The sequence below is a fragment of the Spea bombifrons genome, chromosome 3 (assembly GCF_027358695.1).
Source record: "Spea bombifrons isolate aSpeBom1 chromosome 3, aSpeBom1.2.pri, whole genome shotgun sequence".
NCBI lineage: Eukaryota > Metazoa > Chordata > Amphibia > Anura > Pelobatidae > Spea > Spea bombifrons.
The window spans coordinates 81,457,978-81,477,653 of record NC_071089.1 but is presented as its reverse complement, the minus strand read 5'-3'; the positions used below and the strand labels follow the sequence as shown (position 1 = coordinate 81,477,653).

Genomic DNA, 19,676 nt, shown 5'->3' with positions numbered 1-19,676 from the left:
TTGGTAATGGCCCAATTTTGGGACCAATTCTACAACCACCAGGTGTCCCCCTCATTGTCCTGATTTAAAGTACTCCCGGTAACTGTACATCCACTGTGAGGAAATTGGGAATTTCCTGTGCACAAAATAAATAAGAACCAGGGCTTTATGTTGGAATCGCTGTTGTAACAGAGGCTCCAGCATTCCGAATGACCCCAAATGCCAGCACCGCCAAGTCCCCCCAAAGATCCAGATACATCACTGGGCCTGCGGGCCGTGTTCCCTCATCTTCGACACACAATATAATTTCCCCAGGTGTGTGAGGACCGCGAGGGAGCAGAAGATCTGCCGGCCAGCGGACTTCCTCCTCCTAAGCCAATGAGTACTGTGTGTGTAAGTATGTCACGGTGCGAAAGTATGTCACTTTGTGTATATAAATATGTTACTGTGTATGTTAATGTGCATACATATCTATGTAAGTGTGATAATGTGGGGGGTTGATAGTGTGTGTTAGTATGCTACTGTGCCCCTTAGGCAACAAATGTAGCAGTGCGTGTGTAAGTACAGTTGTATCTGTGTAAATATGTCAGTGTGTGCATTGGTGTAAGTGTGCGGGAATGTATGTGTGCAGGAGGTGCTTGGGGCCCCACAGTAAGTCTTTTAAGGGCCCACCAACATTGCATCCCCATGTAGCTAGGGCAGGACATGAAGTGTAACAGTACCGCATCATTAGGCCAGAGGTGTGCTGTGACATTGTATCCGGATGGATGTGGGTAGGAATGGTCAATGAGATTCCTGGAGGGCGAGGTAATGCTTTCATCTCCATCTGGAGATAGTGTCCTTGGTGATGGGAATCCTGCATCATCTGTATTCCAAGGCGCCAATCCCTCTTCCTCCCCTGAGCCGGAAGCAGTTGTAACACGGTGCTAATCTCAAATTTGGGTGTTATTAGGTGTCTAAAAAGATGTGAGGATTCAGGACCTATGACGGGCTGTCACCTGCTACGTATAGATATGAGATTGGCCATGAAAGGAACCGAGTTTACATTCCTACTCGTGCTTTCAACTGGTGTATACAGTTGTAATTTAATATGTCCTAGCTCGTTACCCGTACTATTTTCCCCGTTTCTATGCAGCATCACGTTGCTGGGCTCAATGACGCGGATACCCTCAACCTATTTTTCCGTTGTTAATCCCGCCCCAATGTGATTATATTACGTGAATTCGAGTGTTAATTTGTGCGCTAGGAAGTCACTCAACATGGATGCGATGCCTGATTGGTCGAGATTAACGTTCGGTCGGCCCGCAGTCAAGGAGGAGCTTCTCACGCCTCGGGTAATCCTCTTATCCGGACCCTAAACTGTTACCCCGAGAAAAAGCGGCCTTCGAACCCGGACATTGATGATTAGGGGCCCAGTGCGATCTGTCTACATATCTGTCAGCGCCTTATCCCTCCCCTATACCGGAATTTCTACAAAGCTTTGCAGGAGCGGGACTGTCCATTAAGTGGCATTGGACTGAAACTGACAAACAGCCTGAGTTGACAGTCACCGGCCCCTATAATAGACCTGACACCGGCTCACATCACCTGGTTGCCTGTCTGCACCGACCAGCTTGGGGTGCTCGTTCTGGCCCACTTCATCTACCTGGGCTGGATCGGGAGCTCCTCACCTGTTAGTACCGACCACACAGACAGCTCTCCTTACCGGAACCGTAATGCTACTGCGTTCGGTAGTAAACCGCTCGATCCATACGGTATAAAGTAGCCGAATCATTTTAATTCCAATTCTGTAAACGGCGACAGAAGCTTCCGTAACTTTACACAATTTAAGATCTCTGGGATTCGTCGCATTTCTCTGATCACAACTGGCACCAGAACTCCATCATTTAACAGTATCTAACACGAGTCATCTACCGGACGTAAAATAACCCAACATGTCTAAGGATGAGCGAGCCACGGAGATCCTGAAAGGATTCAAACTGTATCCAACTTTAAGCGTTTGGGTAACAATATGGGGGAGATTGATTATGGTGTAAGTGTATAAGACTATGGGGTCCCTTCGCTATACGTAATGAACACCCAACCCCAGTGAGCCCCTGCTGCAAGAACGGCTTGGCTGGCCCTGGATAATGTATGGTTAAATCAGTGTGATATATTCATCTTTTCATGAATGCAGTATGCAGGGTCAGTTTAGCCTTTTGTTGGAGAGACTTCCCTGTCCTTTTAGTAAAGAATGAATAGTAATTGATGGAGATGAAACCACTGCTCTCCCTTTGTCTATATACTGTGTTCTCTTTAGTATGTGCAGGTTTTTGAATATTGTGATGTGTACATAAGAAGTGGGCACAATTTGCTAATTTAAAAGGAAGCGGCTGCTATTGATGGTCCTGTATGTCCGCATGCCTGCCTTCTCTTAAATTGGATCCATGAGGAAACGTAAGATACTTAAAAAGTGAATGGTAGTGGGGTAACAAGCTCTGCATTTAGCATACCAGTGGGGGTACATCTACTAAGCAAGAATTGTTTGAAAACGTCAGAATTTCCTTGTTCCGGAACAAGTGACACTTAGCAATAGAATTTCCTTGCGTATATATAATTGCTTATTAAACATGCAAGCGCAACACACAATCGGATACAATAAAAGAAACTACAGCTGCCAATACTAAAGAGATAAACAAAACACACTTAAAAAATAGTCATTCATAGGAGCTCAAATGTCTGGGTCAAAAAGAGGTATTTCCTGACATTTCAGCAAAAAGCTTTTCTCAGAGGGATGCTCGAGCTCCTGCTCCGTGAGAAAAGGCTTTTGCTAACACATAGGGCGATGATTTTCTTGCCGTAGATTGTGACATTCTGAGTAAATATATATATATTTTTTTGATGAGCTTGTAGTTGATCACGTATTAGTTGGTGAGGTATCTTTATTGTGTCTGATTATTGTACCCAATTCTATATTTTCTGTGTGTTTGGCCAAACATCTCCTGCCATGTCATATGTTTACTTCCATCCAGCTCCATTTCTGGTTTGGTGAGCATTGTGTGGGGATCGGGACGCTGGGGGTGGAGCTTGGGAGGTATGCGCTACTGTGTATGTAGGGTCGTGCTGTTCTTCTGAGCTCTACCTCTGTCTCGTAGAGCTTGGTGGGACAGAGGAGAAAAAAAACAATGGATCGAATGGATGTGTGAGATGGAGAATGAGTGTTGGTCTGAGCTTGTAATTGTGTGTAAAGTTGTGTGTGAGTTACACAGGCTGATAGGGTAGGTGCCAAATAGAGGATCCAGGAGGCCTGGTTCACAGAGAAGCAGACGAAGAAAGAAGACCAAGAAGAGGCAAGAGAAGAAACGTAGCTTCAGGAAAGGAGACACGGAAGCAGTCAGTGGAGAAGGTAGGAAAACAATGTGAAAGAGTGTGAGAGCATGAGAGGGTGTATTAATCATGATATAGCATAAAGGATATGGGGGTGGTTTTGGTGGGGCATCCTCGGAACCAGGCAGCACAATGTCTTGGCCCAGCCCTGTTATCAGAGTTATACGTGTGTGGGGGGGGGGTCCATAGCCATCTCATAAATGTTTTAATGTGTTTAAATAAAACTACTTTTATTGGAATCTTTCTCAGCATATAATGGAATACACTTTTTTTCAACAGTAATCAAGACCAAGCATGTAAATAAGAAATAAGGAGATGCATTTAGGGGTAAATGAAGAAAATCTAGTGTTTATTTCAGAACATGGGATACCACCGATTCCGTTAATGTATTGAAAAAGGACACTAAACACAGCCACTTGTGTGTGAATCTAATATATATTCCAGCGGCATAAATCATCTGTGTTACAAATGTGTTCGCTGGATAACTGGGTCTCTTGAAGGGACTTTAAAGGTGCATAGTTACCAACAAGGGGTATAATTGAGATCAGCTGATGTCCAGGGCCTGCTAAGTCTCTTGGGTTTAGAAACATCTAAATATTTCATACTAGGATGGACAATTGTACACTTCACGGTTAACAGGGCAACTAAATAGTATAGTCATGTCCCCAAGAATCTCAAGTAGTGGCTATAGAGATATAACGTTGTTGAAAAGAGTTGCCTGATGGTGGTTGATTGTGTAGGTACCAAGTACAGGAGGCACAGGTGGACATAATGTGCTACATCTTATGGGGGAAAGCAAATGTAAATAGTTTTTTTGCATGTCTAAGAATGGTTGAAGGAAGAAGGGGGCGAGAAGTAGGCTGTAATCCTTCAAAAGGAGGCTGACACAGCAAAACAATATTCAGCAGGCAGATGATACATTTTAAGCAAAGGCTTTAAGAGGTTTTAATTTATCCCTTTGGTTTAGTAATATCTGGCATACATGCTGAGCATTATACATTTGCATGAAGTTACTATGCAACTAGATTGCGAGAAGGAAAAAGATAAATACATTCTATGAGTAACTGAAAAGTATGAAAATCAATAGAACTTGGGTAAAGTGGCAGAACTTGCAAAATGACCAGTCCTGACGGTATCTCTCCCTCTCCTCTCCTTTCTTCTAAAAGCTGCCTAACTCAACTACCACCAGAGAGGCACATCAACATATTATAATAGAGAAATTGGAGATGTAACCCAGGTCTCTGTGCTTATCCCTCTGGATGTGATGCCGAACTGTTCATTCTCACATGGCCTTCACAAGTCATAAGAACTATTACTAAATCAGGATTTAGTTTTTTTTTAAAGGACCCCTGGGAGTTTTTCTGGCTCTCAACTGGATTATGTCAATTGAGTTTTCTTCTGTCCACACGATTAGCAGATAATTACTTGTCATCAGTAGACTTCATATTTTTGGAGTAACTGTTGGGGGGGGGGATAAAAATATGAGAACAATGGTAATTAAGGCATAGATCAGAAATAGTTCATTCTTCTGAAAGAATACTTCAATTTGGCAAGTTTTACTTGTTTTTTTTATTGTGTTGTTTGCTACCAGGCAGAATCTCAGAAGGTGTAACATGACAGATTTCTAATCCTCAAAATATTTTAAAACCTTTTCTTTCTTAGCTTTGAGATCTAAGCCAAGTAATCCTTGGATAATTCCTTACTTCTGATTAGTGTGCAAAAAATGGTCTATTTTGAGTTTTCCTATTTTCCTACTGCTAGTTTCCTTTTAGAAATACTTTATATGAGCTAGGCAGTATTATGACACTTATTTACATATGATTTGCCTTCATACTCCACACCTTTCTGGCTGTAGCATTTTGTGCTGCTTATGAGTTTATCTGGTCGGATGTAACGAAAATGATAGGGTTTTTTCTTTTCAAAAATTGCTCAAATAAGTGATAGTGCCACAGTAGACAACGGATAACCGCTTTTTGGTTCCTCTAGTGGTGCGTTTCCCATGTGGACTGGATCTTCTTGGACACCCTATGTTTATCTAAAAAACATAAACATGGGACTGCGTGATTTAAGTATTGGTACCGTACCTAGTCCCATCCCATGGCTGGTGTTATATTTCCCCATCACATACCCACTTGCTGTAGGCCAGGGCATTTTAAGGAAAGGATTAAAAAAAACAAGCTATATTGAATGGTCCAAAGTGCTTCTCATTGAGTTTTCCATCCCAGCATTGTGGTGGCACAAAAAGTGCTTCCACCAAATACACCAACGTGCTGAGTACCCCGGGCAACCAAGCCAGGGGCTCCAACATGTACCTCGGCCTTGGCAACCTACTTGGCCTTAAGGTCAGAGGACCAAGTTTTCCCTCTCACTTGAGCTTAGCCAAAAAGCGAACAAAATTAGTTGCTTGCAGCAAGACTTTTGACAAGAGTTAATTATTGGCATATTTAATGCAGATTTTGTAAGATTAGAAGATGCAAACCTATTTAAAATAATGTGACAGTTTCAAACGAAATATAAAATTTCAGGCTTTACGTTTTTACCTTTGAGCGGCCAAACCCTGCCTCCAGATAACAATATTTTGCTGACATGAATTTGAGAGGTAAAATTCCATATAATTTATTATGCAGCGATTGGTCCTTCATAATGCTTCCTTATCTTACAACTTTCATTTTCATATTTTTCAGGGGCTGCTTAATTCTAGCCTGTAGTCATGTGACACAAGCATGGGCCACTGATGAGTTGAAATGGTTTACTTACAGCGCAGCCATAAAAGTTGTGCCCCTGTGTTTAATACTGCCAAGCTATTGATGCAACTTTCTCGTGAATAACCTTTTTGTATCTTTGGCTACTTAGTGTAGACTTGCTGTTACATGAAGTTAATCCTTTGTGCTCTGTCTACCAGCCTGCATTTGGCTGATACTCTGCAAACCGTTTGCCTGTTTAATTATTTTTTAAATAAGCCCAAGATATAGATTAGACATCCTGATGTATTTATTATGGCTTATGGTAAATGTGGCCTAGTGGTGGGAAGTCGGCTCTTTATCGAAATGTTAGGTTCACTGGAATCTCTGTCTGTCATTGACATATCTGCCGTCGCCGCTGTGTGGAAATGGCCTTCAAGAACCAACGTACATGTGATATTTTTCTTCGTCTTCTTTTTCCTTAGGCAATTGTGAAAGTAAGGTTGCCAAGTTTGTGTTTTCCCTCTTGTGTGACATATCTGTTCTAAACCTGTTTACTGCTACTTGTACCCTTGAGTGTCTGTCCCTTGTTGCGTGGCTCATGTGATTAATATCGCAAAGCTGATGCAATTATGCCCCTTTCTCTATTTAAACTGTGTTATATCAGTACATGAGCCAGATCTGGCAACTCTTTCTGACTCTTTCAGTTTATCTGCCAAGGCCAGCCAGATCCCAGAAGTATCTAAAATTTAATATTCTGCAGGGTCAGTCATGGCGGCTTTTTTTTGTCTCTGCAGATGGTGAAGCAAGCAATAAGTTTCCATATTTTTAAGCAAAACAAGTAGACTTTCACATACAGTACATTTCCCTTGACATCTTTCCATTTTTATGAAAGAAATGTAAGGCTGTTGGAATAGGCTCTCGGGTAATTGTTTTCTACATATTTCTCCTTTTTATAATGCTTTGTCAGCTTAAAAAACCATACATCAGACAAAAGCTGTTTTCCCCTATGAATTGTCTATAGCTTCAGTAAAATGTATAGCCTTTTGGCTATTAGTGGATCATGAGACCTAGTTGTTGGTAACAACAATTTAGTTGCCATAAAATTCCAACTTGAAGTTTTCATATCTGCCCATACAGCATACTTTGGATGGACATGTCCTTGAAGGTCCTCATACCAAAGCCGCAGTAGAAATGTGTAAGCTGGAAACTAGTTAGAAATTGTCATTCGCTCTATACTGTTTCAAGTGGAGTTTCTTCATCTTGTAAGTTTTTCGGTTTCATTATTTCTTTTGTCCCTGTGAGGGTCCATCATTTTGTTATGATGGTCTGTAGTAACTCATCCAATGTCGAAGTACACAGTTATGTTGCTTGACAAACGCATTTTTGTTTTCCAGTAATTTGTACGCCCTATACAAATAATTTAAATTATCTTTTGTAGCCTAGACCTGCGCTTTTCTTTGACTGTTTCTTCTTCTTCTTCAAGTATATATACCTGCCAGCTATTTAGTTGTGATTTATTGGCAGACGCGCTCCTGCCTCATGCAAAGACCCTGGGAGAAAGGATTATTGCTCTGAGTAACTGCTGTTTCTGTCTACTGTTTCACTGCTCCCATTGCACTGGAAAAACTACACAAGGCATGCACTGGCTATTGCAAAAGCGGCACTGATGGGAGATGCTATAATATTTACTTTTTATTGTAGTGTTTTCTGTTTCTAATACCAAAGGATCTTTATTGGCCAAGTCATTTCCCCCTCCCCAATATGATTTGATATATTTACTTGATTAATAACACACAATCAGTGCTTGCTCTGCTAATGGAAATATTGTGAGTCTCTTAAGTTTTGGTTAGCTTTAGTCATGTTTACTATGTAAAGCTGACTATAGCTATGCACGATGCTAAGCTGTAAAAAGCTAATAACTGTTCAGACGACCATTATGTCAGACTCTCTAAACCTCTCTGGTGGGAGTAGTGTCATTGGTTTATGTCTGTGTTCTTAAACCCTTCAATGAACAATTATAAAGACCTGTACTTTTTCTTAACAGATGGCTTGCTGGCCCCTTGCTCCAAGGGCCAGCATCTGTAGACGTGTTGAGTGGAATTGCACTTCACAAATAACCTTGCCGCGGCGAGTACATGACATGCACACGTTCTTGTGGGAAAAATAGGGCCAGCTTTACTTTTGCACAGCTGGGGCCAGGTTTGTTTTGTGCCATAAGCATTTGATGGTCTTTTAATGCTCTCAGGAAGAGTGTGAATACGTAGTGTCATTGTGGGAAGAGTTGGAGGAAGACAGATTCCAATAAAAATTTTGAGATGAGCCTCCCACCATCTGTTTTGATATAAATGATTTAAAAAATCCACTAAATAAACCAGAAAAAATAAGCTACATCTGTTTATATTATCGTTTCCTTTTGTAAGTATTTTCTGGCTGCTTCCAGAGCAGATTAAGTTTGAATGGGGAGAAATAACATTGACTCAAAGGGACAGAGTAACTTGAGTATTGTACCTTTTAAATGTCTAATATGGTATTTTTGATTGTAAATAATTTACTATTATAGAAAATCATACAGCCATAATGTAATATTGTAATACATAGCTTTATTTAAAAGATCAAAATGTTACTGACAAGGCAGGCACCTTTTAAAATTAATACGGAGAGCTCGATAGGTATATCATAAAATAAACGTCGCGTTGTATAGAGGGGTTTATATAACTTGTCTTCCCGGCTCTCCACGTCCTCCAAACTGTCTGTTCGGGGGACACCACATGAACTTAAAGGGTACGCTGAGCTATTGAATGCATTAAAGCGATGGCTGGAGTGCCCTTCCAGGGTCATTGTGGATGGGTGCATTAATGCATCTCTTAGACCAGAGAATCTTCTTGTCACTCATGCCCTTTGTATTCCTCTTTTCTTCATCACTTCTACCATGCCTATTGGACATCTCTTAGGTTTGCCGATTTATTCCAGTTTTCCTTGCGAGCTGCCTGAATTGCACCTCGTGATTTATTATAAATTTAAGTATAAATCATAACTCTCTGTAGACATGAGGAAGGAAGCATCTCTTGGAGGTTAAAACCTGGTAAAGTTGGACGTGTTGTGTATTTTTGAAACTTTCAAACATATGTATTCCATAAAGCCCACGCACATAATCCTCACACTGTAGAAAAAGGGATTCTGTTCTGTTCTGTTTTACCAGGTTTCCATTTCGGCAGCAGCAAAAACATTCTTAGAACCTGGCATTGCTATTACTACCTTTCACAATTCTTTGAATTTTTTTATAACGTTATTAATTTCCTTTTAATTAAATGGCTTTTATTTCCAAGGTAAACAACATTTGGCCAGAAATAAACAATGTCCCCAAAATACATATTTGGTACATGGGTGCACCCGGAGGCTGTATTTCCCATTATAGACAGTGGACCCCTGGATTGGATTACATACTTCCAGCAGGCAACAGCAGACACTAATTGCAGTGCAATATCTGGTTCCCTTGCCTGGATTTATGTTTCCCTGTACAGGGTGGCAACAGTGAGAGAGCCAGAGCTCTGTAGATCCCAATTTCCCCGTTCCTGTTCGCTCTCTGAGCAATATTAGTTCTGATGGCAGGATTGTCTAAATTGGTGTGGTTTTCTGTTAACTCATTTGCATATGTTTTACATATTGCGTTTTACATATGGTGTGATGAATGCTGGTCAGAACTCACCGCCAGCCTATTGAAAAGCTCTTGGTGTCTGGTGGTGATTGTTTCCTCTTTAAAGTTAGTTCCTGTTTTGCCTCGATATGAGTTCTGTCTTGTTCTTGGGGTAAGCCTTTTGGCTAAGATCAAGTGTAGTACCTTATGGCGAGAGGGGGAACAACTTGATCCTCTGGCCTTGGGGCTGAGGTAGCATGGAGCCAGAGGTGTCTTATTCAAGTACCCAGAGTAGTACTGGGTCGCCTTCACAACCTTGCGCTATTGTTGTCGAAGTGCATACACAAAGAGCACTAATGGCCCGCTACAGAAGCACCTTTTCACTCCTTGACCCTTATGGGCCTGCATGTGATAACCAATTTTTATAAATCGACCACAGGGATATGGCTGGACACTTATTGATTAGACTCACGACTTGCACTATTCTTAGTGCATGTGTGACAATTATGCTTGACTTCACGGCTTTATTTGAACACGATGAGAACACTGCCAGAGACTTGCCAGGTTCTTGTCCAGTGATGATGGATTCCAGTTCTTTGTTGGGAGAGGTAGTGGTTGCCTTATGGCTCCCTACCTCTTCCTTACAGTGGTCCTCCTCTTCGGCGGGAGACCAAGAAGATCCGGCCCTTCTGCAGGCAAAGAATGTACGAAGGATCAGGCCTCTGCTACGGCTTCCTCACAGAAGCATTGGGGTAAGCTTCGGTAAAGCCATCGCTTCTCGGCCTTTTGGCTAAGATCAAGCGAGTACCTGAAAGAGAGGGAAAACTTGGTCCTCTGGCCTTAAGGCTGGGGATGACGTCAGCGAGCCTGAGGTGTTATAGCATTCCCTAGCATGGATCCACTGGAGTATTTGGCACTGTGATGAGTGTGTGGGGGGCACACTCCCCCCCCCACTTTGCACAAGTTGATAAACATGTTGCATTCACCTTGGATCCCCTCATGATGCAGGGCACGTTTGATTCAGGTTTCGGATGAGTTAAGCACCCTTGGGTCGCCTGAAGCTCAGCCCCCGAAGACTCAGTCCAGTATCGGTGGGGGGAGTGTGCCTTCTCGTACAGGAGGACGAGAAGACTTTAGTGGATCTCCTTTCGAGAAGATCCTAGAAGATCCGGCCCACCCGTGGCTTCTGCTTTGGTGGGAAGGAAGGGGATGCATATCCCTTTCGGGAGTGCATGCTCCAGAACACAAAGATTGGGGACTCGGCTCCACTGTGGCCTCCACAGTTCAGATCACCGCAGCACCTTTTCTTCACGATTGATGAACGCATGACAGAACCGAAGAGCACAACCTCGGGCTCTCAAAGAGAAAAAAAATTGCTGTAAGCCTTGGCCTTTTGGTTAAGATCAATTGAGTACCTGTGAGAGAGGGAAAGCTTGGTCCTCTGGCCTTAGGGTTGGGAAAGTATGAAGCCTCGAGGATGTTTTAGGTCCCCAGTGTCTGGTCCAGGACTGGGCGTTGTGCACAGGGTGAACGTGTGAGGTTAAGCGCACTTTACTTTTCATTGTGTCACATATCGGTAAGCACCTTTTACCCCTCGGGACCCTCCATGCTCTCTTTATTTTTGTATGCACTACCCCCAGCCTTTTGGCTAGTTATGCGGTGCATACTAGCATAATTTTTTTATCACACCAGCCGAAAGGCTGGGGCTTCCTTGGGGAGCGCTTTGTATATAGCTTTTGTTTCACACGATGTGAAGAGCACAGAGCACATGTGGTTTTTACTTTTTTGATGTTTAAGTTTATTAATACAACCGGATGCAGAAGCGGACGGACACAGTACATGATTGTTTTTGAGTCACTGAAAAGCCATGGTGGAGCTGGGTCCCCTAAAAAGGTCGGGTTTTTCTGGTGAGTAGGGGAGTTAGGTAGCTCTTTTAAGTGCCCCCCTCTAAACGAGTATTTCAGTGGACCAAGAAGCCCTCCCGCAAGCCTTATGGCCGGGGAGGGAAGGAAGGGGCCGCGTATTCTTCGGGAGTGCGGGGAAAAAAAAAGAGACCTGGTGTCCAATGTAGCCTTATGGCACTTGATACTTTTTTTTCTTCACAGCGAAGCAGTGACCTCGGGGCTAAAGGAAAAAATTGGGGTAATGTCTGGGCGGTAAAGTATTGCTATGCTTCTGTATACTACAGTGCCACCGAGGTTCCCAAAGAGCCTTGTTTTCTGCTGTCGTGTTCCATGGCCATGGGGAGAAAGAAGGATCATCTGGCGGGTGTATCCAGTCGGTGTACAGGTCGGTCCTGTCACAGTACATATACAGGAAAAAACATGCAGCATAATAATAATAATACAAAATATGAATTAGTCAACTTGCTTGCAGATCTGGCAAAGTCCAAATGTCATTAAATACATTTTTTGAATCTTTTAAGGACCTATTTTGAGATGCTGGTTTTCAGAGGGCTTGGGATATTTCAGGAAATCTACAAGAGGGGAAAGATTCAGCTTTGCTTCCCAGAGGATGGCTCTTGGTCTTACAAATTCAGTAAAGGAACATAGTCAGGAGCTCTGGGTATCTGCACGTATTCACAGATGTACATTAGCATGTCTGGGAACCCGAATCCTCTGGGTCACTGTGAATGTGACTGTTTTCCAGTGATGTCATCAGGACTGCCCACTGACATCAGCGGGCAGTCTTGGCTGCGTTCCACAAGGGTAGGCTCTCTGGGTAGCAGGAGCCCACACGTTCCCAGGTATGTACATTAGGAGAAGGTGTTCTGCTGCCATTTAAGCAAATTAAGTTTAGAGAGTCCTTAAAGCATTAAGGGGAGGGAACTATACCAGCTTTATGCAAAGCACTTGTAGATTTCCCAATAATAAGCATAAACTAAATAATGCAATAGTTGTTTTTAATTTCTTGTGCTAAATACGAGTTTTGTTTAGTGCTATAGAAACCTAGAGCTGCCCTTGAACCCTGTCATTTGCAAAGAATTTTGCTGCGCAAGCCAAGGTGCTTTTGTTGACAGGAATGCCAGTATCAGACATGTTTTCCATTGACTATTATGGAAAGATGATGGGTCGGTTATTCCAGAACTGCACTTCACTTTTGGGAGTCAACTATTACTTTGTATTATTATTTATTGTTTTATATAGCGCCATCAAATTCCGTAGAGCTGTACAATGGGTAGACAGGACATAACAAGTAGCATGTAACATAACAAATTGACTAACAGAGAAAACAACAGGTGAGGAGGGCCCTGCTCAAACGAGCTTACAGTCTAGACTTTTTCATTTATATGGGGCGTTTTTTAACCCTTTAATGACAAAGCCTGTAAATATACGGGCTCAAAATGCATTGTTTTCAATGGGTTTAGGGACCGCCCATTGTCCTTAAGGGGTTAAAAGGTTCCAATATCTTCTCTTTGAGTTAAGTTTAGTTTTTTGTCTTACTAGTCACTGTTAGAAATGCCTTTCAATTGATTGTTTCAAAGTGTGCTGTGTCTTTTTGCCTACGAACAGCAGCTTCTAATTATAGTGGCCCCTAGTGGGGATGAAGGTATTCTAAGCCGTGTAATCACATTAAGAGATAACTGCTTGCATAGAGAATTGGTATACGGCCTGCCCCTGTGTGCATGCGTATTTCATAGCAATTGTGTGAATAATATCTGTCTTTACAGTATTGAAGGTTCCTCTGACAGTTAAAGTACATTTACATTGACTTCTCTACTTCACCAGTTTACAATAGTAATAACCGGCCTTTTCCAGATTTTTTTTATTTTTTTACCTTTTAAGTCTGAATCGGGTGTCCCAAAGGGTAGGGCCACAGTGAATAACCAGGGGATATGCAGCCCTTGGTCGAAACCAACGGAGGTTCTTCAAGAACCACTGAAGTCTTCAAGGAGGGTTGATGGCCAGAAGGCACCCCCCATACACATACATACACTAAAAAAGCAGAGTCTTCAGGGATCCCACTCCACAGTGGCATTTTAAGTAAAATTAAAGTAAAATCCATATCAAAATAAACACGTGCCCAAAGAAATTAAAAATGGACACAAAAAAATACAAATCTGCAGAAAGCACATACACATCTCATGACACGATATGCTAACTGGTTAAACCAAATGAATGCATATGAAGATATTTAAATCCTTAAAAAAAACAAAAAACACTCTACTATTATCCATATTATATTTTAGAAATGTCGACCTTTTTCTCCATATAGATATTCACTAAACAAAGTTATGTGTCACTTGAAGTGAAAGATTTACGTTATAAATTATGAAGGGCTAATCAAAGGAAGCCTCTCTTGTAGTAAAGGTGGAATTGATCCTGTATAATGTATAAAATGTTAAATTAGAAGGTGATTCTCATTATTGGTAGGCATTAAGCAGGGCCATATTTGCCATTTTTAATAGAGACGGTTTTCAAAATCCAAGATACCTTCATTAATTCGGGTTGTTTTCCATACTGTGGGGAGATGATGTCTTTCATTCTGTCTGGAGAGATAAATCACGATTAACCTAATGCACTGACTGCATGTTAGACAGTATTATGCTCCTAATAGTCAGGAGCATAATATGTGTTTAACCCATCTGTCAAAAGCTCACTTGTCCTTAGCCTCACCAGAAATTGGATGAATCTTCGTGATGCTGAAACAGGGAAAATCTTGTGGCAAGGAACAGAAGATCTGTCTGTCCCAGATGTGGAGCATGAAGGTACAACACTATAGTAGTCGATATTCTGTGCATAGCACGGACATGTTTTGTTTTTTGATTGTTTTTTCTTTTTTAAATGCCAAAAGCAGAAGCCGAGTTAACATCAGAGAATACCTGAGATCATAGTGTATTATAACTGTATCCTATTTAGACACAGATGTAAATACGGTATTTATGTGGTCGAGTGGCTGCTTAGATCTCATTTTTTTAGTGGAAAGGGCATTGATGTTTAATGGCTGTATATACTGTAATTTCCAAATGTTTTTTGTTAAGAAGTCGGTCATGTACCCTCTCTGTGTTGCCTTTTCAGCTCGCGTACCCAAGAAAATTCTAAAATGTAAGGCTGTGTCCAGGGAGCTAAACTTCTCATCTGCACAGCAGATGGAGAAATTCAGGCTAGAGCAGAAAGTCTACTTTAAGGGCCAGTGCCTAGAAGGTAAGCTGTCTTAAATGTCTTGCAACAAGACACGGGTGCACTTCTGAGAACCAAGGGGAAGGGGTTGTGTATTTGTCTTTATTATTTTTCTATTTCATGTGAATACTAATCCTGTTTGTGCTCATTTTCAGTCATTCTAGCTGACTTATAGCTATTGTCAAATGAAAATCCTTGTGCTGCATAGGAAACCCATTATACCAGTATTTATTGTAGCAATACACTATATGGACAAAAGGGATATGTATTGGGCGTTTCAATCTGACCGATTGCCACAGGTGTTGCAATAAGTCAGTTTGTGAAATTTCACCCCAGTCAACAGTAAATGGTATTATTGGTATAAGTGGAAACAGCAGGACCTGCAGCAACTCGGCCACGAAGCGGAAAACCATTTAGTGCTGAGGTGCATGGTGCGTAAATGTCACCAAAGCTCTGCTGACTCCACAGTTGAAGCATTCCAAACTTCCACTGGCATTAATATCATCACAAAAACTGCAGTGGGAGCTTCATGGAATGGGTTTCCATGGCCGAGCAACTGCATGCAAGTCTCACATCACCAAGTACAATGCCAAGCGTCGGATCGGGTGGTGTAAAACTCACTGCCAATGAGATGCCAGGAGAACGTTACCTTGCTGACTGCATTTCGCCGATTGTATAGCTTATTGGAGGAGGATAATGGTACGGGGCTGTTTTTCAGTGTTTGGCCCCCTTACTTCTAGTGAAGGGAAATCTTAATGCTTCAGCATACCAAGACATTTTTGGACAATGCTCTGCTTCCAACTTTGTGGGAACAGTTTAGGGAAGTCCCCTTTCTATTCCAGCATGACTGTGCCTCAGTGCACTAAGCAAAGTCCATAAAGACACAGTTGAATAAGTGTGGTGTAGAAGCACTTGACTGGCCCACACAGAGCCCTGATCTTAACCCATCGAACACTTTTGGGATAAAACGGAACAGAGGCTGCAAGCCAGTCCTTCTTGTCCAACATCAGTGCCTGATCTCACAAATTCTCTACTGGATGAATGGGCAAAATTCCCACAGAAACGCTCCAAACTCTTCCCAGAAGAATGGAAGATGTTATAGCTGCAGAGGGGGGACCAACTGCATATTAATGTCTATGTACTATGTGATGTCATAAAAGTCCCTATTGGTGTAACGGTCAGGCGTCCCCAATACTTTTGCCCATATAGTGTATACCGAACTGTCCTCGGTCACAGTGATTAACGTTACAGGTTCAGGCCCATCAAGTCCTTAAAAGTGCTCTTTGACTTTTTTGCAGTTGTGTTTTATTTTTCCAACTTTTTTCGAATGTAGACGTCTTAATTTGCTTATATCTCATATTTAGCTCTCATTTGAAAGTAAATGAATTTGCCTCATTGCAGTGAAGCATTTTCAAATTTTAAATGCACAACAATAAAGTGTTGTATGGCTCTTCTGCTATAAGGATATGATAAAAGATTTAGTTGAATAATGTCCCAGAGAGTGTAATCTTATTGGTCAAACTGCTTTAAATTCTTATTCTCTTCTACGTTCCAGAATGGTTCTTTGAGTTCGGCTTTGTGATCCCTAATTCAATGAACACCTGGCAATCTTTAATAGAGGCTGCACCTGAATCTCAGATGATGCCAGCAAATGTTTTAACGTAAGTTTGTAGAGTTAGGCTTAAAACAATGCGGTTATATTCAATATACATGGATGAGTTGTTCTTGCTTAAAGAAATTTAACACATGCAGATTAATGCAAATGGCCTTTTTAATTTCTAGGTCCACTAGAAAAAAAATGCAACTGGGCAGAAATGAGGCCCAGTTCTACATTTACCTTTTTAGGTACTTTCTGTATTATTGTCAAACAAACAAAAAAAATATTAAATGCTTTATAATTATAAAACTAGGGTAGCTGTGGCAGCAGCAGTTACACCAGTCCTTTTTGGACGATGGGGCCCAGTGTGTTCGGCTGAATGCTAACATCAAGGCCATAAACCAGTTGTACTTTCTATTTGAAAGAACTGTGAATAATATAATTATACTAGATGACATATTTTTTTAAATACCAATAGGATTATAGAATGAAGAATTTCTGAACTCGGTTGAGATGGACTATACAAAAAGCTAGAAATAATAGTGAAGTGCAACTTGCAGCAACACTAGAAACGTTCATTACCCCATATTAATTAGACTGATAAATACTCGTTATCCTATGTAAACAAAAGCTTCCTACTTTGTTTTTATTATAAGGTGAGGATGAAGGAGCTATTGATGTAATATATAAAAGCACCTCTAGATGGCGCTGTACCTTTATTATAGATAATCCATAGAATCCCAGAAAATGGGTTGTTAAAACAATAATTCCAAATGTTAGCAACGTGTCACTGTGATAAATCTGACCTTATGAAGCCATTAAAAGGTGAAACGCGTAACCTATAGACTAGTCGCAGATTGCTGATACAAGGAAAACTACTTTAGGTGAACACGTCCTGTGGGTGCTTTATCATGCTCCATATGAAACAATTCAAGCACGTTCTAAGTTCTTACTTTTGCATCTTAGATGTTATCTCCTTTAATAATATGTGCTTTGCCTGTTGGAATGATCTCTAATACTGATACACAGTGACATCTTGCAAAATACTTCTACCATGTTATCTGTCTGTCCTCCCAAACATTTAATTCTGAACTGTATGTTAAAAGGAGCATTTTAAACTTCAATATTCATTATGGAGAGCAAGTTTATAAAGCAAGATCTGCTGAGCTTCTCCTATATAATTTATAATTCAATGGCTGGGGATACATTGAAGGAATCTCACTGATTTAACTATACATTATACAGGACCAGCCAAGCTCTTCCTGCAGCAGAAGCTCAATGGGGTTGATTTCACATATTATTTCAGCAGGAAAGACCCCTAAGAACATCTATGTGCAATTGTGTTCTTAGTTCCAATGTTATATTTTAAACAAGTCAGCACAATGAATTGTAAGTGACTTATTATTATTATTTTGTCTTATCCTAATAAAACTCTATTTTTTTTGTTATATGTAGTGGTAACGTCGTCATAGAAACAAAGTTCTACGATGATGACCTCCTTGTTAGTACTTCCAAGGTCAGGCTCTTCTACGTTTGAAGAAGGAATTTTCTGGATTCCACCCATTTTTTTTCTTTTCCATGTTTCCATATTTTATTTTATTTTTTGAGACGATTCCATAGGTGCTAAGGACATATTGGCATTTGGTTCATCATACATGTTCCCAATTACAAAGAAGTGTAACAACAAGCCCTTCCATTACACTGCGAAGTAAGAAAAACTGTTAGGTCCCCCACGTTTAGGGCAAAGTACGTCTGATCTGGAGTCCGTTCATCCATGGTTAATACTGCTTCTCGAAGTACACTGTCCTGTAGCCTTTCTGGAATCAAGATGAACTGTTTATTGCTCAGACTTTTCCACGGCCCAGGTCCTTTGCATTACAGTTCTACCTGGTCCTACAGTATTATAAACAGAAGTAGAGCACTATTATCAAGAATTTGTGTGCATTGTTAGGATTTGATACGATTCACATTATACTAGGACTAAACAGCAGAATTTTGTGGTCATCCATTTCCACAAGCAGTAAAACCTTAATATTTTCTTGTTTTGTATAGTTAGGGTTAAAGAAGATTGTACCCCAAAACCTAAACATCGACTAATATTGTTCCCTCTAAGAACAGTAAATTAAATCAATAAAAAAATCCAAGCCATATATTAAGAAAAGAAAATATGTAGCATCTTTTCTAGTCTCAACTTGGTAGTTTGAGTGTCCCCTGGATTGTTCTTTTAAGCAGGATATCTGGGGTTCCTTGGTTTACTTTAAAGTTCTGCTACAGCAATACTTGATTCCTCTAAATCGTTGGCACACAAAGATGCGTTTAAGCCTGGCAAAACCACACACCTCTTTGCACTAGAACTATTATGGATTTGGAACCATTATGGATTTGGGCAGTGCTTTTTTTATTATCAAATGACCAATTAGCAGTGTATTGTGTGTTCAACAATCTATTACTGAGTAATAACTGTGCAATAGGATATGATTGGTCACCTATAGTCACATCATACATTTAGAAGAAAATGCTTAGGTGAAATATATTATTTATACATATTTGGAACAATAATCAAACGAATTTAACAAAATATAGGATGTATCTACAGTTTTGTCTTGTTTCTCAAATGTTTAACAAAACACTCAGTTAATTAGTTACTGGCTCCTTGAGTCTGTGTATATTTTGAGAAATACAGGTATATGATGAAAGTACCTCCTTTTTTTCTAAGAATGTGTTGATTTTTAATGTTCCAGAAATTGAGTGACCATTTTAAATAAACATAGATATGGGTTAATTGATACAGAACTGTATTTTATGAAACTTGAATTAAGAATTTGTTCAGAATATAGTTTTCATGTAAACTCCTATTGCAGTCCATTTTGCATGCACTCCAATGCACTTTTAGCATGCAAACTAGTGCATTAATTCTTAAGACACTGGAGTTAGAAATTACTCGTCCGCCTCTTTTATTGCCTCCCACTGGTTGTATTTACCAAAAGAATGAAGCGTACTTGCATATGTTGATTCTATTTAAGGTACAGGTTGCCTATAATGGAGCAAACAAAGTGGGAGATGCACGTATTAGCTAGCTAGACACGCAAGACACCATGCAATCCAACAGCTCTTGTGTCTTATTAAAGTAGTTTAACGCATTGGCAAACATACTAAAAATTCTGATTACGTTAGTTGTATCGAAAGCAAGAGAATAGAAAAGACCAATACCCGTCAGTAAAAAATTACTTGTTAAATGTAATATAAATGAAACTTTACTGGCTAGGTATTAATCAGGTTATGGCATGGTCAAGTCA

The 19,676-nt window shown here is 40.6% G+C and overlaps 1 protein-coding gene across 1 annotated transcript; it reads left to right on the top strand.

Annotated features, from left to right (window-relative positions):
* The first annotated feature begins 1,276 nt into the window (after nucleotides 1-1,276).
* Nucleotides 1,277-17,990, top strand: PDE6D (phosphodiesterase 6D). Its single transcript, XM_053459674.1, has 5 exons — nucleotides 1,277-1,960; nucleotides 14,283-14,371; nucleotides 14,682-14,807; nucleotides 16,339-16,444; nucleotides 17,836-17,990. The coding sequence occupies exons 1-5, from the start codon at nucleotides 1,914-1,916 to the stop codon at nucleotides 17,915-17,917; spliced, it is 450 nt and encodes a 149-aa protein (XP_053315649.1). The 5' UTR covers nucleotides 1,277-1,913; the 3' UTR covers nucleotides 17,918-17,990.
* Nucleotides 17,991-19,676: the final 1,686 nt, after the last annotated feature.